The 22,630-nt window shown below is 43.4% G+C and overlaps 1 protein-coding gene across 3 annotated transcripts; it reads right to left on the bottom strand.

The window, feature by feature from the left end:
• Positions 1-744: 744 nt before the first annotated feature.
• Positions 745-20,869, bottom strand: smoc2 (SPARC related modular calcium binding 2). Of its 3 annotated transcripts, none has more exons than XM_029521273.1 (13): positions 20,403-20,869; positions 14,802-14,964; positions 12,601-12,707; positions 12,262-12,361; positions 11,558-11,602; positions 9,347-9,427; positions 8,220-8,294; positions 6,518-6,704; positions 5,559-5,641; positions 1,661-1,760; positions 1,218-1,465; positions 1,055-1,092; positions 745-918 (listed from the first exon to the last, which is right to left on the bottom strand). In XM_029521273.1, the coding sequence occupies exons 1-13, from the start codon at positions 20,475-20,477 to the stop codon at positions 895-897; spliced, it is 1,326 nt and encodes a 441-aa protein (XP_029377133.1). In that variant the 5' UTR covers positions 20,478-20,869; the 3' UTR covers positions 745-894. The 3 variants fall into 3 exon arrangements, with proteins under 3 accessions (XP_029377133.1, XP_029377135.1, XP_029377134.1); XM_029521275.1 differs by having other exon boundaries at positions 9,347-9,394; positions 11,567-11,602; positions 20,403-20,867; XM_029521274.1 differs by having other exon boundaries at positions 9,347-9,394; positions 20,403-20,863.
• Between the last annotated feature and the right edge of the window lie 1,761 nt (positions 20,870-22,630).

Below are 22,630 nucleotides of genomic sequence, written 5' to 3'. Positions count from 1 at the left end.
CTCACGGAACGCCCTATTAATGGGCAGTCATACAACACACAACTAAGATTGGTCCATTTATCTGTCTTCAGTCGAAGTAGGAAATCTGTGACGAGGACAGAAACAAGTACCATCCTACTTTTTCCTCATTCAGAATCGTTGCCTCAGGGGAACAGGCATGTTGTCTGAAAATGGGATGATACACGACCTTTGCTATGTATGACTAATGCTCTGCTCCCCAAGACTGTGTCAACAAGGTGTTCTATTAAAGACGCAGAAAGAAAACACCAAATGTCAAAGACGCTGCAGCATTTCTGTTGCAAGGCGGAAACCGTCGAGGAACTTCTGGATCAGAGAAAACTGAATTCACTGACCTAACGAACCTTATTTGACAAATGAGAGTGCAAAATGTATAAAAGGAGTTCTTTATTTCTAATTAACATGAATACATGGGAGCATGTTTTATGATGGATGTTTAGGACTTTTTTCAAACTGCTGTACAAGGCACAGGAAAAACTGTTACAAGTCAGTACATGAGAGATGGCATGAGCTTAAGTATTGTAGCCGTTTAGCAAATATCCCGTTATGAATATGAGAGGAAAAAGCACAGTGGGGGACGGTGAGGAAAACAATGTAACACCAAACATTAAAACTTGTACAACTCTGAAAAGTATACTTTCTCGACACACAAAGGACACATACATTGTATGTGTTAAATAATTTTTGTTTGTCAGGACATAAAAAGCTAACTACATCATTCACAGATTCAGCAGTCTGTTTAAATACCTTATTTCTACAAAGTGAATTTACATTTTTTTTTTTTTTAAAGTACAAAGTGCAAATACTATGGTTTCCATTATTGCCGATTGATGAGGGCAGATTCTCCGTGTGGGAGGGGAAATCTCTGTTGTGGGCTTAGCCTTGCTTCTTTGAAGGATTCTGAGAAGAGGATTGCAGTGACGTCAGCTTGATACTTTGCCTGACAACTTTATTAACAGCGCCATATTCCTGACTTTGTTCAGTTTTGCACTAGAAGTGAAACTAAGTCCACTTTTGGAAAAAGTGGTTTACTTACTAGTTTACTAGAAGGTAGACCTTCACCTGGTTTGGCCCCTGTGAGACGGAGAAAGTGACAGAAACAATCGTCATGTGTCATGCCTTTTCTGTAGCCTTGCAGCCTGTATTAGCTGCAGCTAGCCATTAGACATTAAGTTGTGCGGTTGTGTTGTTCAGCTCACCATCTTCTTTGGTCACCCCGAGGCAGCCCATCAGCTCCTGCAGAGACAGCGCCTTGTCATTGCTGATGTCGCAGTACTCCACAAACTTCTTAACGCACTTCTTAGGCTTGGATTTCTTGCGCAGGAAGCGTTTGAAAGGCTTAATCTCCTTCTTTCCAATGTCCCCGCTGGAGTTTTTGTCCAGCTGACTGAAATACCAGTGGACCACCCTCTCCTCCAGGGTGTGGCTCGGGTCAGGCTCAGCCATCCTGAATGACAGATACCATCTCATCAGTTAATCAGCAAATAAAGCCTGCTCCATCAGCTCATCCAGCTGGTTAAAATCACTGAGTCGCAGAAGTTCCTGCAGAAATCAGCTGCAGCAAAATGGACTTTATGTAAATCTCTGAAGCTCCCGACATACATCAATGATGGAGAGATGAACATACGTCATAACGTCATACCTTCCGGCGGATGCTGGATCAGTAACAGCGTGCACCATGTCTGTTGACAGCGCGTCAAGAACACTTGTCAGGAACTCTGTTTTCTTAGCCCCAGGACAGCCTGGAAAATACAACCATTGGTGTGTGAATGAGTGTGTGTGAGCATGAATAATATTAATTAAAGCAACATGTGTGTCAGCAAACGCAAATGATCAGCCAGTCCCACAGCATTACAACATGGGTCGTGATCTGGAATGCTGCCGTCATAGGTGGCCTAATAAATGTTTGGGGAGGAACGTCACGTAACAGGCAGCGTGGGTCTGAGGTGAGCAGCACATAAAGACAGCAGAGGAGAAAATAAACCCAAACACGACTCTCACAGTTGTCTTTAACTCCCTCTCATAAAGTGTCAGACCTCCCCTCATCTGGAGGAGGAAGAGGGTACCTGCCAATCATCGCAGAGGCCCCTGAGTGGTTTTGACAGCTGGAGGCCCAGATGATGATACTGGGTGTTGTATGCAGGAACAAGAGTCTCCATTCACCAACTGAGAGATCAAGAAGCCCAAATAGAGTCCTGACAGAGTCCGTTACTGAGGATTTACTCTGAGGGATGTCTCATTGAAAGGTATGCAGTCAGAGACTAATAGACAGATCATCCGATTTGAAACTATTTGAAATGTCAGGTAGTGATGGGACTGACACAAGCAACCTAAAAATCTATAAAGCAAAATCTGTCATGAAGTCCCGAACTAAAACCAACAGAGGAACATCTTTACATGCGGAATTAAAGGAAAAAAATAAAATGAGGGACAACTGGAGTGGAATGGCCCTAATGATAGTAATTACCTGTTAGGCCATAGAGTTTTAAGAGTGAGAAGGCCAAGGTTATTCTGGAAGAGCTGAAGGCTATGGAGGCCTGCGGGATTCCTGAATTCCTCTCCCGCTGTCCTCTGCTTTCTCACAGTCCGACTTCGCTCTCCTATTCTCCCTGCCTGAGAAGCACGAGAAATTCTCCGCAGTTTGCTTCACCTTTTTATGGCCCAGGCCTGCGGGGCCAGATTCTCTTGTGTTGGAGATAATAGCATGCTTTGCCGCTCTATAACAGGTGGTGACCAGCATTGGCGTAAACACCCAGCGCCCAGCCTCCACTCCACCTTTCCTAAGGAGGCTTCAGCGACCTGTGCCGAGCAAAGGGCTGAAGCGCATACATGTCCGAACTGTTCTGCCGTCTTCTTTAAATGCTGAACAGACTTGCACTTAAGTTTTAGTAGGGCCCTCCCTGGCCCTAGCCCAGTAAAATATCTGACCCACCTGTGAAGGGCCAAAGTGGTGCCTTGCTGAGCCTCTTGTGGTAAATTAGTCTAGACAGCCACACAATTGCACCCTCAGAAGGAAAAGTGTTTTTATCTGGCTTCTGACTGAGGCGAGATTTGTGGAATGGTGGTTGGACTTGCTTGGGCTCAGTGTTTTTCATGGAGAGCGCACGTCTTCTCCGTAATGCTGGAGGAATCTGAGGACGTCTGCAGTTCGGTCAGATGGGAAGCCATCAGGTGAAAGCTGCAGTCCTTTTTTTCTTGGCAGCAGGACATTTTCATGTGGGGGTGGGACAGATCAGCTTCTGTCTGTCTGGACACTGTTTTACTGAGGGGCAGGACACAAATGTTCCTGCTGTCATTCAAAAGAAACTGAGTCTAGCCGTTTTCCGTTTAGTCCAAGGCTGAAGCAGTAAACGTCTGCTCCCTCACCTCATAATGATTATAATTATGTAATGTCCACGTTCGATGGATGCAGGATGGAATCAAGCTGAGAAAGCCGCACATGATTTCATTTTTTTGTTGAAAATCTAACGTCTACACTACTATTCATGCATTCACGTTTGCTGCCTTGAAAAAGTTGCTCAGTAAATGTATGTTTGCCTGTGTATGCTTGTGTGTTACTGTCAATAAGAAGCAGTGTTTTTCTATGTGGCCACATGGGGCAGAGAACTGTCAGCACTCACAGCTGCAGTTCCCAACGCCTGCCCCAACGCTATCCCATGATCCTGCTCTGGGGAGCAACCTAGCCAAACACTCTGCTTTCCTCTCCTGCTGCTTTCAGGGCAAGTTGCTCCTTTCTTGCATCTTGCCCCATAAACCTCTCAACACCAGCGCTAGAAGAGCAAATAGGCTGCAGCGATGTGAAGGCAGCGTTTATAATTATCCTCGGTTCGTATAGTAACAGTGTTTACAGCTGCTGATGCAACTGCTCATAAAGAAAGCAAGATGCTTTGTTTTATTTGACTGCTCCCCAGCAAATTTAATAATGGGAGACCTGGCTGATGTGGTGCAGGCTTCTTTGACGGGTTCAAACTCATGTCTGTGTACTTGTGTGAACGTCTCTGTTAGTTGACATGGCTCAATGGGTGTATTGTTTTCGCTCCTACCACACACTGTTTAAAAAGGTGTTTGGTTGGGCCCGAGCTCTTTCTCATGGGATGTTTTCCACCTCATTGGAGCTATCTGCTGACAGACACTAGAATTTTTTCTGCTCACCATTTTAGTAATAATATACACCACTGGTGGTGCTGGAAGGCCAAGATGCGTAGCATTTATTGGTCCCAGGAGCATCGATCTGTGACTGTCCATTCAGTTTTTTTGACAGTTTTATGCACACTATAGAGGAGACCTCAACGTAGAGACAGAGTGCTGCTCTTCTGCTAAATGAGGCACCTGCGAGCAGAGAGCGCGGCTCTAGTCTGGCAAACTGTTACATAAACAGCTACGGACGGGACAGAAACAGTGGTAGCTCTGTTCATATGCTGCTGGATTATTAAAATGTTTACCAAACCACCAAAAAACCACAGGTTTGCCAAGCACCGTTTAGCTTTAAACTGAGATTTGGTTGTATGCGGCACATGGAAGGCTATAACTGCCTTGCACTGGTTTTATGACAAGTCATGAAATTACTGACAAAATGAAATATGATGTTATTTAGAGTGATGAAATTATAGTATTTACAAATGTAATGAAAACAGGCTGAGTAAACGCCATCTATTGCAATGTTATAGAGTGTCTGTGCAAAAAGCAAGAGGACATTTACAACAGATGGTTTTGGAAAGAGTTACTTTCATTTTCCACTCTAGGATACATACTTGGGATAAGTGCATTAAGCTGAACCTGTTAAAAAAGTAGTTATACCACTTGTACTTGAAAAGCAGTGCGGAGTAGTTGTCGTCCTCCGCAATCAGGTCAGTAGATGGAAAGATAGCTGTAAAAATTTCTGTTTCAGTGGAGGAGCACCTACATTCACAAGCATCCTGGACATCCTGGGAAAGGATTTATTCTGGTTTAGAATAAATCAGTGGTTCAGGTTATAGATTGGCAGTAGTTTCAGTCAAGAGAAACCATCAGTGACTTTTGGTTAGACTGTCATCCTGTACGAAACTCCACTCAGATAGCTCAAAATAAAGCAGTAAATAGCAGCATACAGTATCACCTGAAACCTAGGTCACCCCATGACCACCACTCCTAAACTACCCTCCTGCCCTCAATTTACTTATCTGCTGTCCTGTCAGTCTTTCTGTCTCTTGCTGTCTCTGGCATCCTATTACCCATTATCTCAACCTCTCCTCCCTGCTGTTTCTCCTCTGTGCTATCATCCCACTATCCTCCATCTCCCGTGTCAGTTGAAGATTAATCCTCCCAATCTGTCTCTGTCTTCTTGCTTATTGACCAGTTAAGGGCAGTATCTGGCAATTCTCAACTCTTTATCAACCATTTCCTTGACTAACAGTGTTAATGATGTCAACAGACACACACACACACACTGACACTAACCCAACCTAACCCAACCTTGAAAGCTCAGTGGCAGTTGGATGCCAGCTGCTGAAGAACGAGCAAAGGGGAAGGAAAGAGAGTGGGCCCAGTCTCTGCAGATCTACCTTGGAGATGTCTGCTTCTGTAATGGTCCTTAGGTTTGGTTGGATTAGCCCTGGCATTGCCGTCACACTTTGGCTGTTCATACCTGTGAAAGAGAAATACACCGTGTAAAAAACAAAAACAAAACATGCAAATTGGTTCAAAGTGATTGGTGGAAGGGATTGTTTATAAGAGTAAAACGATCCTCATTGTATAACCTGAAAGAAACCCCATGTTTTCCAGTTAGGCCTGTGCAGTTAAATCTCAGGGATTCAAATAATTGTTTTGTGGCAAACCAGAGGCTGTGAAACACATCCAAAAAAGGGGAGGGATTTGGGGCTGGTATGAGGACAGAATGGGAGAGAGATTGTGAGAAAGACATAGATAGAGGGAGAGAGGCAGACAGAGAGCGTGGGACACAAGGAAGCTTGGTGGAGTCCTGATTGCTGCTGTGCAACAGGGCCAAAAGCTGGCTGGGTACAAGGGGAGAGAAGGGGGACAATCCACGCTGCCATATGTGTGCTAATGTGCTGTCTGGCACTCTGCCTGGAGACTTGTTAATCGGATACCCAGCTTCGCTGCTCAACAAGAGCGCACCAGCGCCCCACTCTGCCAGGCTGAGTGACCTCTGACCTGCTGCTTACCGGACCACTGAGTCATTGTCTGCATGCTCATGTCAGACTTATGGGGCTTTTTCTGAGTCTGAAGTACAGAAGCTCAGTATTATCTGGGGGCATTTCAATGCAGAACTTATTTTCCAAAAAAAGATGATGAAACTGGGTCATCCAGTTGGACAACTTCTCTATCAGTGGTCTAGGTTGGCTAATAATCACTTACCTGCTTTGTGTCACAACTGTCTGGTTTGTTAGCCACGAATAACTGCGCAATAAATGTTAACAATCTTAGTGAATTAGGCTTAAGTACCACAGATAGGGCCTATAAAGTCATATCACACATGAGTTTGAGCTGAACTCTGTCCAACCTGGTGGAGGTGCCCGGGATGGGCCGTCCGGTGTCCACCAGCACACACCAGCAGTAGCCAGTGGAGGGGTGGCATTGGACAGGCTTATACAGTCCTCCTTGGGCACAGTCAGGGACAAATACAGCATCGTTCTTGTGCTGTCTCGCCTCTTCCTGGGCAGACTGCTGCTCCTGGTCACATGATGAAGCTGGAGAGAGAGGTCGGAAATTATATAGAAATCAACAAAGGCATGTGGATTGTCCACGCACACACACACACACACACACACACCAAGACATTTGTTTTTTGTCGGTGGTCTAGGCTGTATGATTTTGTAAATACATTCTCCAGACAGAGACACACCCAGCGTGAACAAAAGGGTCTGTTTTAAGTTTAAATTTGGAGTCATTCCTAACTAGATCTGGCTAACGCATTTAAGATTTATGTAACATATAATATGTCTGAATTAATATTTTAATGGAGCACATGCAGCTGCTTTCTTAGCACCTTTGAACAATGATTGCAAAATCCCAGAGGTAAAGGAGGAGGACGCATAGTTGGAGACAGTGTGTGTAGACGGCTATATCAGCCCCCCATGGCACTGTTTACGGACATTAACAGGCTAATGACTACATACAGATCCCTATGCCCCGAGTTAAGTAAATATTTGGACACTCAACTGCCCTCTGTGGATGTGTCTGACAGAGAGAGAGCTAGACGAGACAAAAGCAGATCAGTAGTCTATTGTGTCTTTGCCTGCACACACCTACGTTCAGTGACATAATACTGTAGGGTAAAGTACTAGAGTGCAGAAACAGTGTTCGATTACACATTCAAAATTTACAAGGAAAAATACAGCAGCTCCATGCAAAAGAAACGGCAGCAGGATCAAATGATTGTTTTTTTAGGGCAGTGGCCTCCACCTCTGATGTGTAGCCCTCTGACGGAGATTTGAGTATTAAACTCAGGGATGGAAGTAAAGCTCTTCTGGCCATGAGGGCTTTCATCACCAAACTCTCCCTCCATTCGCTGCTTGCCTCAAGGCTCGGAAGCTACTGCGGGATTATGGATATCCCTTTTCTTTGTTTATTTTCATTAGAGATCTTTACCCACACAAAAGAGACCAAATGAAATGCCTCCCCTCTTTCTCAACAGACTCTCTTCGCTCCAGTTCCTCCGTATGGGCTCTCATTGTTTGGGTGGGTGCTTTATTCTTCTTTTTTTTTTTTACCCCAATACCCCAAAGAGCACATGGTAATCAAAACCATCAATGCTGCATTTCTCAGGCTTTTTTTATTGGCTGTAAATTATGATAATGGGATTCACACACAAATGCACATGTGCACACAGGGTTCTCATCTCTAGACTGGCTTCAAAATTAATACAGAAAGCAAAATATATACCCAAAGTGCAAACGTGCATGTGCGAAACAGAAGGACACAATGAGGTAACAAAAAGAATAGGGGATCCTGTGTTTGTGCCATGTGCTGATAATTACGGATATGCTGCAACACTGAGAACCACAGAGAGGCAGAACCTCAAAGCCTAACGCACTCCAATACCAAGATGTATTGCTTTCACAACCCACCATCTGTCCTTAAAAGACAGAACAGCCTCAAACCATGATTGCTCACACAAGTAGGAAAAACAGAGCGTGCTTTCAGTTGAGGTTTGCAAACACCCGATCACCGTCATTAAAGGAAAAGTCTTCTTTGAAACTCACATGGTGCTCTGGTTCTATTGTTCTGCCGGCTGCGAACCTGCTCTGTCCACAGAGTGGGGTACTGGGAAATAATATCTGAAAGAAATCACCAAGACAGCTTTATTAGCTTCAATTGAAAACACACTTGTTTATCATCTGAGCCAAACCTGGTGGTGCCAAAACTCACAGACTGTAAAATGCACATCAAGGTTATCGTCTCTCAAAGTGCTGGAGTGGATATGGACCATAAATTGCATATGACGGGACTGAACAGATATATAGCAGCTAAAAAAGGGGGGCAGGTAAACCATGACTGACTGGGTTTCTCCCTTTATTATTATTATTATGAATAACTGAATTAAGATGAAATCATAAAACACTTCTTTGGAAATTTAGAAGGGTGATAAAAGTGCTCAAATGCAACTTTACAAGATGTGACATCCTGCCGTTAGGAGTACTACATTACATTTATTGCCTTAGAAAATGTAGGAAGTTATTTTCGAAGTCATTTGGAGTTTGAAGGAAGTGACTGTAACAATGCCACAACACTGACATACAGAAAAGCACATTAGAAGAATCAAAGGTGCCTAGTTCTCCCTTGGCCCTTTTAACATTACCATAAATCATAATTGTGTGGGAATTAACGTGCAAGTGGCATTTTAATGTTCCAGCTGTTTGTGATCTTGAGCTAATACCAATTACTTTATATTGAGTTAGTTATTTCTATCGGCAACAGTAAATCATGTTTTACAGACATTTTAATATAAAAATTAACCTGTAACTAGACCTGTCAGGCTAATATGGTCAGAGGCACTATGTTTGAAACAGAAGTGTTAAGCAGCGCAGGTATAAATTGGCATAAAAGGGAATATCCTCAAGTAAAGCATATGCTTAAAAAAGACACTGTACAGATCTGTATAGATCATGTCATTTTTGATCTTGTTTATGACTTCATTAAATCTTGAGAGTCTGATAATGTTTTATTATCGCATTTTCCCCTGTGACTATTTTTGAGAAAAGGCTTTGGAGCTGTCTCATGTGCAGGCTCACTGCCCTTTTAAGGATGTGGAGTCCGTTTGGTGCCTCACAGTAAACACAGAAATATTGCCGCATTTTTTTACAAACAGTCCTGGCAAATAAAGTCTCACCTTCTTCATCTGTAGGAGGCTGCGGATCCACCACTAGACCAGTCTCATCTGCATTTAGAATGGAGAATATTTGCAAGGAGACTACAATTACGAAAGTAAGGTAGATTAGAGAATATTTAACTATGAGAGATTTGCACGTTGCCCGGCCAATAATGAGAGAGGCAGAAGGAGAGGTGAGGAGAATTAGAGGTGTGTGTGTGGAGAAAGCTGAAAGAGATGACTTCAAGTAAGAGACAGAAAGAAGAAAACCATAAGTATAGTGGTCATATATTCCCACGGCTTCACTTCATGCAACACGGGAGATTATGCTATGGAGGACAGATTGAGGTCAATTATAATAGATGAGGAGAGGATGAGGACGAGTTGTCCTTGATGTTCTTCTTCATCCTTCCTGTGTTTGTGAAGGTGGGAGAGACACAACAGATGAAGAACGCAGCAGCCAAGTCTGAGACCAACCAATTAACAGAGGGAAAACTGAGGTCAGTGTTTGTTCGGTCTGCTTGTTTGTATGATTTGCTGAAGGAGGGAGATGGGATAGAGGGATTCAAGCGCTTAGAGTGAATCCACGGCCGAAGGTGTGGTTAACCTCTGCGTGGGACACTCATTCTGCATTCTGCACAAAGTAAACCTTTGTTAATCCATGAGTCAGGGTATCTTCAAATGGGCGGCTCCACAAACAGAGATTAAACTTAAAGTTCTTTTCTTTAGCAACAAATTCTCCATTCTCCAAGTCATGTTATTACATTTAATGCAAGTTCGTTATGCCAGCCATTCATTTCCTCAATCACGCTTGGTGGATAAAAATATATACAGTCGGTGTGACTGACTGAGGCAGACATATTATTACTCTGCTCACTTTATGGATGGAAATGCCATTTAAAAAAGTGCATTCATGATTTGGATTTACGATAAACCACTAATGACCTATCTTTACTTTGCAGCCTTTAACATGACTGTAACACCTCTTTTAGCATCTGCCAGGAAACCCCCGTGCCATTTGTGGTTATACAGCAATAGTTTTACTGCTGTTTGTCAGTCATCAGCTGCATATGATTCCAGCATGTGAGTGAATTTGAATGCTTAACTTTATGAATATTCTGACAACAAAAGTGGAGCAACGGCTGCTGCAGAATGCTTGTGCACTGATAGGCTTCTGCTGAATCAAAATATTGATGCAATCATTGCTATTTTCAGTGCTGGCACACCACAAATCTACAGTTTATTCTGCATTTCACCACCCTGTTTATCCAACCAGTTCAGACTGAACCACAACCCCCCTCCCTTCACCTCCTTTCCACCCTCATTCACTCTCCCACCATCTCAAATTTTTGCATTCCCACTTGATCTATGTGTAATGAGTTGGCCGAGCTCAGACAGACACTATAGCCAAGATTGTTTACAGAGAGAGAGAGAAATCCAGACATAAATGTCACACTGACAGGCATAACCCATGTGACAAACACAAGTAGATGGATACACACTTTTCCAAATGCATGCACACATTCATGCATGCAGACACACACACACGCACGTGGACATATTTACAACCACATAAGGAAGTGATCTAAATCAACCCAAATTACCCTTTTTTTCTCCCTGAGCAGATAAATATTCTCAATTAAAGAAAGAAACCCAGTATCTGTAGTGGAACTGGAGAGAAACGTAGTGGTTCTATGTCTGGATAAGGGTAGACATTGATGTGAGACAGCGTGAAAGTAGGTGGAGGATAAAGTGTGAACATTTCCTTTTGTCTTATGACACTGCTACTGAAAAAGAACAAAGATGTAAAAAAACAAACAAAACAAAAACACAAAGTTAGAGAAGAGCTCTGATAACTCAGTGATCTTCCATTCTTGCTTCCTGGTCATTTAGCAACCTGTTAAAGACAACAAGGGGTTATAGGAGCCGTAGCTGCTGGTGGTGTGCATTAAAGATCACCACAGCCTCTCTCCTTAGACTTGTTAGTCAGTGAAAGGCTGTTTTTATATCAGCCTTCGGGCTGCTTGTACTCTTTCTAAGTGACAAAATATTAGAGGCAAGCCTTAACAGGCGATCCGCCCGGCACAGAAATACAAATGAGTACATACACATGTGTACATGCATGCTTGGCTAGGTACACACATGCACATGGACAACCATTAAAGCAAACATGCACATACATAAGAGTCAATATGCCCCTGAGAATCGATTTCCCTTGAATTAAAGTCTCACCTGCTTTACCTGGCTCTCTTGTGGTAGCTCTCTCCTGTTTTGATCCTGAAAAAGAGACAGGTTCAGACTAATTAAACTTTTAAAGTCTGAGACAAATGCCCACAAATCTTTGGCCTCGTTTTGTGGCACAAGAACAAACATACGCTGCATGTCACCGGAGAGATGTCTAAACTTCATATACACAACTAATAATTAAAGTACAGCTGGCAGTGCAAAGTGCGGCAGTTCCTGCAGCTGCTTCTGGAACTTTCTCACTCAGCAGACAGCAGCAACTTACAAGGCAGCCCCACGAAGACACACAGGGAAGACATGTGGCATTGGTTATTTGATTGTTTGGCAGAGGCCATCCTGCAAGAACTTACATTTCTTACAGTTTCATTTTGTTGCTCAACTCAGGATTCTCTACTGGTCTTATTTACACTGTAGCCTCATGCCTTGAGCAACGTTCAGTCCTCGGGTGGCCCTCAAACTCTCAGTCCAGTCACTGACCGCTTTCCCACAGCACTAAAGATTACAGCCCCCACAAACACGGCCTGTCATGCTTTTCCATGCTGAATTCAATCTATCATCATTGCTTCATGTAATTGCAGAAACCACATTTGAGTACAAGTCATTTAAATTGGCTGCTTATTACAAAATGTAAGGCTTATAATAATCGACTGAGAATACACTATGCGAATGTGTAAAACAGAGGGGGTACCTACCTTGGCATCGAGGTTTTTTATTGGCCACTGCTGAGCCGCTGATGGGTCGGCCATTGGGGGTGACACACCAGCAGTATCCAGTGTAGCTGTGGCACTGGACCTGTAATTAAGACAGCATGTAAACACAATGTCAACACAATCTAAGCCAGGGATGACATCTGTGAGAACGAATTGTAAAGGAAAAGAGCTAAAAGCTTAACAGTAAATCCGATTCAGGAGAAACAAACAATTCCTTTAAAAAATGTGGCAAAAGAATGACTCTTTTCTACTGTGGCCTATGTAGTGTTGTAAATTGCCACATATTGAAGAGAAGTATAATTAAATTGTGTTTTTTGTTACCTCGCTGTATGTGCCATCAGGGTTGCATACAGGCACAAAGACCTGCGGGAACAGCTTCTTGGCCTGCTGCTCCGTGTACTTCTTCTCTGCAACACATCTGGATGTATCTGAGAAGGACCACAAATCACTGGAATCACAGCACATCACAGAGACTCATGATTCAACCCACAGCTCAACTATTTTCTCCTGCTGCACGGCTCTGATCCCAGCATACTTAAAAAGTCATAAGATGATGGTGAATATTGCAGAGGATGAAGAAGGAAGGAAAAATGAAGGGAGAGCGGACAGATGCAGGGGAAACAATTCAAGACATTTCGGAAGCAGGAGATACTTGTGCGGCTGGGAAAAGAAACAAACACCCCCGGTCTTATTAGGAGCAAGTCAGGCAAACTTGCATAGGGCCTGGTGGTAAAGCCATTACTGAGCAAGGCAGCTCGTGCTGCTCCTGTAGAACATTCCAGTCACCCAAGAAAAGGGCTGATGCACAAGGAAAACCTGACCCTTCTTTAATGTCTTTGGGTCTCTCTCATTCTCTTCAGAAACCTCGACTCTCTCCTCAGCCCAGTCTGATCTGTCCTCAGAAGTATTTGTTGATATAAATGAGGGTCAGCGAGGTTTCCCCGACGTGCACCTTGTGTCTTTTCACATCCCTCTGCCAGGGCCATGGCTCATCCTGTCATTCCACAGCTGCTTCATCTCACCTGGCCAACAGCACCAGCTGTGCAAACTCTCAGGGAATGTTGGGCAGCAGAGGGTATAATGGTAACTTGGAGTGACACATGCTGCCACGCAGTCCTCGTCTGGTTGGTAGGTTCAAATCACATTAAAACAATGACTCATGCTAATTTTAAAAACGTTCACCAGTTTGGTCAGGAGGCCGCAGGTCTCTGGCATGTCTTTCTGTAGATTGACCATTAGACACATGGGGAAATGTGGACTGGTTTTTCTCAGTCTAGTGTCTGTTTAGTGTGTGCGTGTGTCACTGTCACTGGAGAAGAGAGACGCTGGATGTTCTGGATGGAGGATAACAGACTTGTGGAGCTCTAAAGTTTGCTCCAGTGGAAAAACCAAAAATCATCGTCCTTCTCCAGGGGGCTCCGACCAAAAACTTGACTGGAAAAAATGACAGGACACTTGAATCGTCTGAGCAGAGTGATAGAAAACAAATGTGGTGCCAGTTTCGCCATCCTTAAACACAATCCCATCTCTGTGCTTTTAAGCATGATCAGCCCTCTGGTTTATTTCGGGTGCTGACACGGCTGCCGTTGCTGTGTCTTTCACCCCAGCCGTCGAGCAGCAGAGGGGGGTCAGAACTCTTATACACCCGATGTTATTGACGCATACAATAAGACTTTCATGGACTCTCGTCCCTTTCAGCTTCCTAGCTGGAATCCCGGCACTATCCGCCACATCCAGATGTCTGCTTAGAGACGTTGCCATAGAGAAACAGCACGGGCATAAAATCCAGAATGCTTTTCCATCATATGAGACTTCTTTTTAAGCAAATGCTTTTGCTCACGCTCCCTGCATTAGTGATCTAATATTATAATATGCAAGAATGGGGCTTTGTGCCCAGTCTGTAGAACTATGAAATAGCAGTATAGAGCGAATGAGGAGGGTGGGGGTGAGCGGGTTCAGGGCTTCAGCATTTGGGCGTAGGGATTCTTCCTTCCAACGACAACGAACAATGAAAGAGTCTGTGAGCCGCCTGACCTCACTGGGTCTCCTTCCCTTTTTGTTTTTCATCTCCAGTCCTCCATTGGTCACATACGTACAGCTTTACGTCTAGTACGACGAAAATGAGATCGATCACTGAAATTCTATCACCACTCAATAAGAATTAGGTTTCCTAAAGCTGGAGGCACACGAGGAAGTTCTTTGTCTCATGGGACTGTTATATATAAATAGTTAACCATGTAATTTGTAGGATGATAAAACAGAGTAAACAGTGTATTGTGACAAATACTTTCAAATTTCTTTCATGGGTGCAAATGGGATGCGATCATGAAACCAGCCAGGCAGCAGCAAGCTCTCCCAAACTCCCATTATCCAGCCTCTCTCTGTGTGTCAACCCCACTCATCCTCCCAGCACTCAAAGAATTAATTATGTTGAAATGAATTTAACCCACAAGTTTCTACTGTGACCCTCCCCGCACATTTGAGAGCGTCAGGCGGCGCTGAAGCGTGACTCATGACCTGACCTTTGCATGGCCCTCTGATGACCTCCAGCTGGGGGTCGCGGCACTTGGCTCGGAGGAACTCGCAGCGAGATGTGAAGGTCCTGCCGTCTGAGGCGCAGAGGGGTTTGCGAGGAGCTCCGCTACATTCCATGTTGCACTCCTTATCCTGGTCCACCCGCAGGAACTGCATAGGTGATAAAGTAGGATGTAAGCAGGGGAAAGATTTTATAAATGAGTCATTTAATTGAATCAGTCAGCTCTGCACCAAAACATTTCAATCTGCAGAACAGGTGTCATTCTGGAGGGATCAGACGGAAAGGGTTGGGCCTTGAGTAGGCAAATGTTGTTCTTTTTTTAAACTACGACACCAAAGATAGAACAGGTGTTCATCTCAAGTCATTAGCTCAGCTTCATGCCTGTCATCAGGTTCATATGAAAGTAAAAATATCTTTTCATAGGTACGGTATAAAGCAAAGAAAGACAAAGATGAGGCAGTGTCACTACAAGCCTGCCAGGGTGTAGCAATGGACTTGCCTATACCTAAAAAGCTGGAGAAGATTCAACTGACGCTTCATCTTTTGTGTGTGACAACACCTGCAAAGGTATTTTCCTGGAATCTGTCCTGAGGATGTTTTACTCAGCCATGAAAAAAAGAAACAAGGACGGAGACTCTTGGCTGAACGCATCACATCACCTGTGTCAATGCCACCATTGTATCTTCAACCCTGGTATGAAACCGCCTCGCCAAGCCACACAATGAGACGGTGGTGAGGGTGTGGGTAGGAGAGGGAGGCGGGGGCAACAAGCTGTGACTGCTACAATGAATGAAAAACCAGTGAATGATAGAGCGGCTGAATAAACTAGATGTCAGGGAGCTTTGTTCTGCTACAGTATGTGTGTTGGGTTAACACAAAGTTTGCATGATTCATTCGTACAGTTCCTGTGGAATTATGAGTATAATGGGAAAAGAAAACCCAAACTGCTGCCAGTGCAGGTGCTGTTTTTAGTCATATCCAGGAATAAATACTTTCTCGAATCTCTTTGTCTCCTCCATGCAACACTGCAATTTTTCATTCAGTTTGGCTCTTTAGTTTTTTGTGACATTTTTGTTCAGTTTTCAGATGATACACAGATTTAAAAAATCTGACTGAATGACCTCTGTTGTCCGCGACAACTACAAACTTTCTCTTTTTACTCACACAAACCATCTGTGGCACAAAGCAGACAGTCAAAGCACTCAGTTAAAAGTACGCCATAAAAATCTGTAACAGTTATGTTAAGACAACCTGAGAGAAGTGAAGACGCACATCCAGGAGGAGGGTGGGATGATAAGCAATAAAAAATTTGTTGTGTCTGACATCCAACAAATGAAGTGACAGATGAGGTTTGGTGGCAGCCCCTCTGCTTTCAGATGAGTAGCGCTGTAGGGCTACATGCACCTGGAAAAAGGTTGGCAGGGAAGGCAGTGTCGCTCTGGGGCAACTCTGTCAGCCCTCCTTATAAATCTTCCCAGGGGGATCAGAGAGCAGAGACCCGTTCAAACACATTGGAAGAGAAGGACTGAAAATTTGTCTTTTAGATTGAATACTTTTCTTTTTTTTTTTTTTTTTTTTTTAAACAAGCTTTCTTCCTTGGCTTTTAAAACAATAAGAACACAAAGAGTATCCCGACATTACAGAGCTGGATGTTGGCTTCATCAATGCAGTCTGTGTCCAAAGCCTCAACTCTAATTCTTCATCCTCCTGCACATTTTGACTTCTTCCTCTTTTGGTAAAAACAAAATATGAATAAACCTTGTGCATTTCCAGTGATTGAAGAGAAGTGAAGTATCGTGTTTCACTTGGCCGATGCAAAACTCAAAGTGAAGATTATATCAGTGGACTACAAATTTATCTGGCAACCTTTGGGTGTTTGGAAGCCATGCCGTGTTCCAAGATAAATCTGACTGTTCATTGAACAGTCTCCATGTTCTGCATACGCCCTTTGTCCTAGGGGTCAAAAATATCGCACCTCAACAAAACCTCAAGAATAATGAAGATATCCTGAATTTGAAACCCCAAATCTTCTTTGCCTTAAGCAAAGTCATTTGTCACACAGTGTGTAAATGTTTGGGTTTTCAACAGTGCAGGAAAACGGAATTTAATCAGCGGACACCGCTGGTTTTTACATATCACGCCTTACTCTGACCCAAAGACAATACAACAAAGACATAAATATGGCATCTTATGCCTTTTTTGCAACAGCAGTAGTTGAATGGCAGGAAATGTGGGGTGAGATGGTGACAGGAATGAATGGACCCCATGTGGATTTGAAGTGGACGTTAAGGTTCACGGTCAGTGCTTTTACAACTGGTCCACTAAGCTGCTACCTGACCTCAAACCTCAGTGTTTTTAACCTTCTTAAACTTCACTTTAAGCAGTTAGAAAATGTTTTGCTACATTTGGGTTGATTTTCCATTTTAAAATTACTCTTTTGCATTGTGAGTATCATTTAATTTGAGACGGGTTGTATAGATGTCTACAAACACTCTCCCTCCCATTCTCTCTCTTTCTCTGTGGCATTTTTCTAGGTCAGAAAGTCAACATGTTGACAGGCATCACAGCTGGTGTGATTACATTGCAAAATACTTTCTCTTGCCACTCATGTCTATTGTGTCTCTGTATAAACTGGGTCTCTAACATGTCCTTGCCCCTCCTTGTTAGTGTCTGAGTTTTTGGGTTTGTTTGCATCATTGCACCTAACTGACAGTCTCCCTCCCTCTCCCCCGTCCTTCCACCGCATCAGGACATCATTCTGCTGTTGTGACCTCCTCTCACCCTCCACACAGTCTTTCACAGCTCACCCCTTCACGTAAAATCCAGCAGGCGTAACAGGTTGGCTTGAGCATGATTTTTGCAGGAGACTGCAACCACCCAAAGCCAGTAACTGTCCTGATGGTGACTAAGTTTCTCCAGCCATACTTGGTGGTGGACCGCCAACGTGGCCACAGTCCACAGTGGCCACCCCGGTGCTCACACTAGGTCGGCATTATCAGCATGAGTCCCTGCCAGCCAGCCGACTGACATCTCAGACAGAGCCATTCTGCAGCCCAGCATCCAGCTCGATCTCCACTGTACAGCACACAGCAGACTGCCAAGTGACTGCAAGTTTATGATAAAGCTCCAAGAACGCAGCATGGAAAAACAGCTTGCTATGAAATCAGCCACCCAGATTCACTATCAGGCATTTCTGTGTTTATCTCAGTGAAAGCTGGCCACATTGTGGCAGGAGAACAAGTAAGCTGTGAACGCCAGTGAGAGACTTTTCCTCCTATGTACACGTAATGGCAGTATTTGGCCTGTGGTGATGGGTGGACAGTGCTGAGGTAGAGCCCTTACACTCCACTTGTCTCATTTCAGCCTCTCCAAGCGAGCACCATCGTTGTACACAGCAAGACGGTGGAGTGTGATGGATGGCTTTCCCCTCAGCTACATGCAGCAAAACTTACACCCTTATTAATCATAAGAGGAGACTCAAACAAGACAGAACACATATTGTGACTCAAATCCCTTTTTGTCTACTTCCAGACAGTTGGCTCTCACTTTCTGTTTTTCTTTCTCTTAACTTTGCTGTCTGCTTTCATGATATCTATCTTTTTTCATGTGATCGCTTTTGGAAGATGCTTTTTGCATCTGCTCAAATAATACAAGAAGTTGGCAAAGGGACAAAAGACAGACAAGAGAGGACGAGACGGGCGGAGTGGAAGGGATTTTTTTTTTCTGAGACCAACCAGCATACAAATCAAATCCTATTACCTCCCCCTGGTTCTGTGGCATTGTGGGACTGAATTGAGTACGGAGGAGGTGAGCCTCCAGCAGAGAGCACATTATAGGCTGATGAGGGCCTTCTGGGCTGGGAGGCCCTCACTTCCAGCACCCCAAGAGGCCCCTCACACCACGGCCTGCAGGGTCAATGGGGGCCCCAGCTGAGAGCCGTGGCAAATGTGTTAAATAACCTTGGCGGGAGTTTCCTTCATGGATGCTACGATGCAAAGGGGATCATTAGTTTCCAGCATAGCGGAGTGGGAAGAAAGTGACAGCTTTTAGCCAGGATACTAACTCAATCAAAGGTAAAGGCATTTAATTGCTGTGAAAGTTGTTAAAAAGAAAGAGGTGGTGTGAAAGGTGGTCATGCGACAATAAAGAAACCTCACTGGGCAGGTGCACTCTTTCATGAAAGCATGGGAGCCCATATGTTATACTCTAATCGCGTTGTATAGGTTTGGAAAAGAGGCAGGCTATGATCTGTACACTCTCATCTTTTCACACACTATTTCATTCTTCCTTAACACATGGAAAAAAGTCTGCCTCCCGAATAACCTAGTCAAATATCCCCTATATTTAACTGTCTGTTTAACCTCAAGTATGTAGAAAATATGACATTGAGACATTTTCCTAAAACCCACAATGTCCTTTCCTGTCCCATTCAAACAATAAGCCATTAATCACTCATAAAGCTCAATAAAAATAGGATAAAAACTCTGGTGCTCCATGTGTTATTCCAATAAATAAGATCTAATTAACCACATTGGGGAGGAATGGCTGCAAAAGTTATTCCTGTAACATGAAATAAAATTTGAAGGCTTTTTCTCCTTTGAAGCATATCCAGAGCACCCAAAAACAGATGCAACTTTGATATCATTTGCTGGGTAAGTACTAAGACCAATAACATTTAAAAAAAAAAGAAAGAGCTAATCTGTAAAAATAAAATGTGTTTCGTATTGTGGTGAAAATTAAGGGGTTGTTCCGTGCAACATTTCCTCCCACATTCCGCAACTCCATAGTGCCGTCAGGGAGAAGCGATCTCTGACCCTTCACCTGCAGGTTAACAACTCATGACCATTTGTTTCCAATTGGATATTAAGGCATCCTCACCCGTGCCCATAAATAACGGTGCTGGAGGTGGTGCCTGTCACTTCAACCTCTAAATCAAGGGGGGAAGTTTCTGACAGTGCACATTCCGCTCTCCATTATATCCCTCCTTCAGCACTGTACCTGTACTTGATTGTGACCATGAAATTCATCTCATCTGCCTTAAAGGTCCTGTTGTGCGACTGACCCTCTGACACTGACTCACCATCATCTACTCTTATAGATGGCAATACAGCCACAGAGGCATGTGAGTGCACTAAAAAGAAAACCCCAAATACTGTATCCCTCCTGAGGCAAGGCAGCAGCTTTGCTGTCTGAGGTAAAATGTGCAGAGATTTTAAACGCAGGGGGGCTGGAGTTCAGAAAGTTTTTTTAAAAAAGAACCTATCCTGAGATGGAAATGCCACCTCAAAGTTTCTGCCATATATGGAACATATTCAATCAGGGAAACTTTCCTTGAGAGAGAGATTGCATCGAAAGTAAAACATTATCGACATGGATCATGATTATGACTAAATCAAATTTACCTCTATGTTTATTTAGCATTTTAAATTATAAGAAGAAAATCTCAAACTGCACACGCACAAACGATGACGAACCACCTTAGCTTGCGAACACACACAAAAAGTTTTCAGGTAGGTGTTCCTGCTGTGAAATGCATATAGTAGCATATGGTCAGGAGGGTGAGGGTCGGTGTTGTGGTTCTTCCTACCGTCAGAGCGGAGAACTTTTGAGCGCGCCCGGCGCTCAGCAGAAAGAGGAAGACCAGTAGCGGACAGATGCGCATCCTGACGCAGCGCGGCCAGAAACTCTCCAAATTACGCACGGCCCAAAAAGTTCTTTGTGCTGCTTGGATTTTACCAAAGGGTACAGTTAGTTTCAGGAAGGAGTCGAAAATGTTTTTTAATCCAAAAGTAGTCCTTGCGAAAAATAATTAAAACAAAGAGTCAGAGTTTAAGCGGTGAGCTGCTGGTTTATTTCACTTCGTCTCCTTGGATTCGTCTGCCAAGCAGTTTGTGTAGACGGTCTCCTTACTTCTGGCACTGCGATAACCCCCCCGTGTCCCTGACCTTTCCCCCTCCCTCAATAAGTCCTCTCTCTCTCTCTCTCCTATTCCACTCTTTTCTACACACCCCCTCCCACCACACTTGATTTTGTGGACTAGATCCCTTATCGAAAGCAGGCAGTTCCCCAGCCGGGAGGTAGGTGTAGGTTTAGAGGGACTGCTGCTGGTAGCAGAGGCAAACACGTCAGGTACTCCTCTTTTTCACCCTCTTTTCCCTTTTCCCTCCCCCTTCAAAACCACGACTTGAATCCCTGTTTTCAGTGAGGACCTATGGTGATGTTCTATCGGTAGACAGTACAATAGACTGGACAACACACACACACACACACACACACACACACACACTAACGAGTTCCCTCTCAGTCCTATCATCTAAAGAGATTTACCTAAAGTCGTGAAAATAGCTAAATCTGGCACATTAAGACAACAAAAATAATTCAGCAGTCGTCCTTTCCGACTGGGTCTAACATCATACTGCACATAAACCAGAGCAAAACTCATGAGTTAGGAGATTAAACGATTATGTTCGATATTCAAGAGAGACGCGGTTAATTTACTTCCATTAGTCTCTTCATGTTGGTATTTTGTCTGACCATCCGAACTCAGAATCAATGCAGAGCTCCATCCTGTGACTTCAACGCCACCTTGTGGTTCTCACTGCCTACTTTACCTTAGAAATGCTCAGCCTACAATACTACACCAGGATACAGTGAACTGTCATCGGGTCTGCACGGGTCACTGATTTTGTAGACGTGTTATATGGTTTGTTTGTTTATGAGTTCAATCCGTGAATTGATCACTGATTTATAAAACAATGAGACTTCAAATCACTGTTACATTTGTAGGCCCATTGACTGAAATTTTTATATCTACATTAAAATGTAACAAAACATTAACATTGCAATAAAAACAATCATGATTTAATGACTATAATAAAGTGAATATATAAATTGTCATTGATGCTGATTTACAGTTAATGGCTGTGCCTAAAATGGTGGACATTTTGTTTTTCCTTTTCTGCCAACAAGCTTCCTTTATTAATGTTAATGGAGCCAACTGTTCTGACAAACCTAAATGTCATCTGAGGAAAATGTCTATAATATATTATTAAGTCCATGCTAAATCAGTTTAAATCAATTGTGACACAAACCAAGTGTCAAATATTAACACCAGATTATTGACCAGTTATGTTGTGACCAGTACCACTGAAGTAAAATGTATACTTATTTACTGTGCTGCTGATACAGCATATGTGGACCACTGGTATTTACAGTAAAAATGTACATGAAATAATCACTGGGAAAAAAAATTATCTATTTTCCATTAAAAAGACCCGAACTGCACTGATCTTTTGTCTTCTGTTGGTAGAGGCCTGAAGTGGCAGGATATCCAGTAGAGGTCCATGTCACTGCCCCACTGTGTAGAGAGAAAACAAAAAACTAAACAAACACACACCACGTTTCATGTTTCTTTCATCTCAAAACTTCGGAGAATTACATCAAAAAAGTACAACTTTTGGCTAATACACCCACCTCTTGAGCGATATTAATCTAACTTAGGCTATCACATGAACATTGTAGAAAGTGTGTGTTAAACTAAATAAGGTTACAACCTTACATTTTCACTTACCTGAGGCTGAGAACGTTGTTGGGACTCCGACGGTGTGTCAACCGATTTGGTCCACCAAGTTCCTGTTCCCCTTTACGCCGATTTACTGCTGAGTCGTGCGTAGTTGCTAAGTTACCGTACGTACTTAAAGAAGAAACGCAAATGGAAACACAGCTGAGTGTACGGAAAGCGAAATGGAACAAGCCAATGTGTAGGTTACTGGTATGTCATTTATTATATAACAAAATCAATTGAGGATGCATTTG

Source organism: Echeneis naucrates, chromosome 15, assembly GCF_900963305.1.
Source record: "Echeneis naucrates chromosome 15, fEcheNa1.1, whole genome shotgun sequence".
Taxonomy (NCBI): Eukaryota; Metazoa; Chordata; class Actinopteri; order Carangiformes; family Echeneidae; genus Echeneis; species Echeneis naucrates.
Note: the sequence above shows the minus strand (reverse complement) of the source record. Positions and strands in the feature narration are given on the sequence as shown.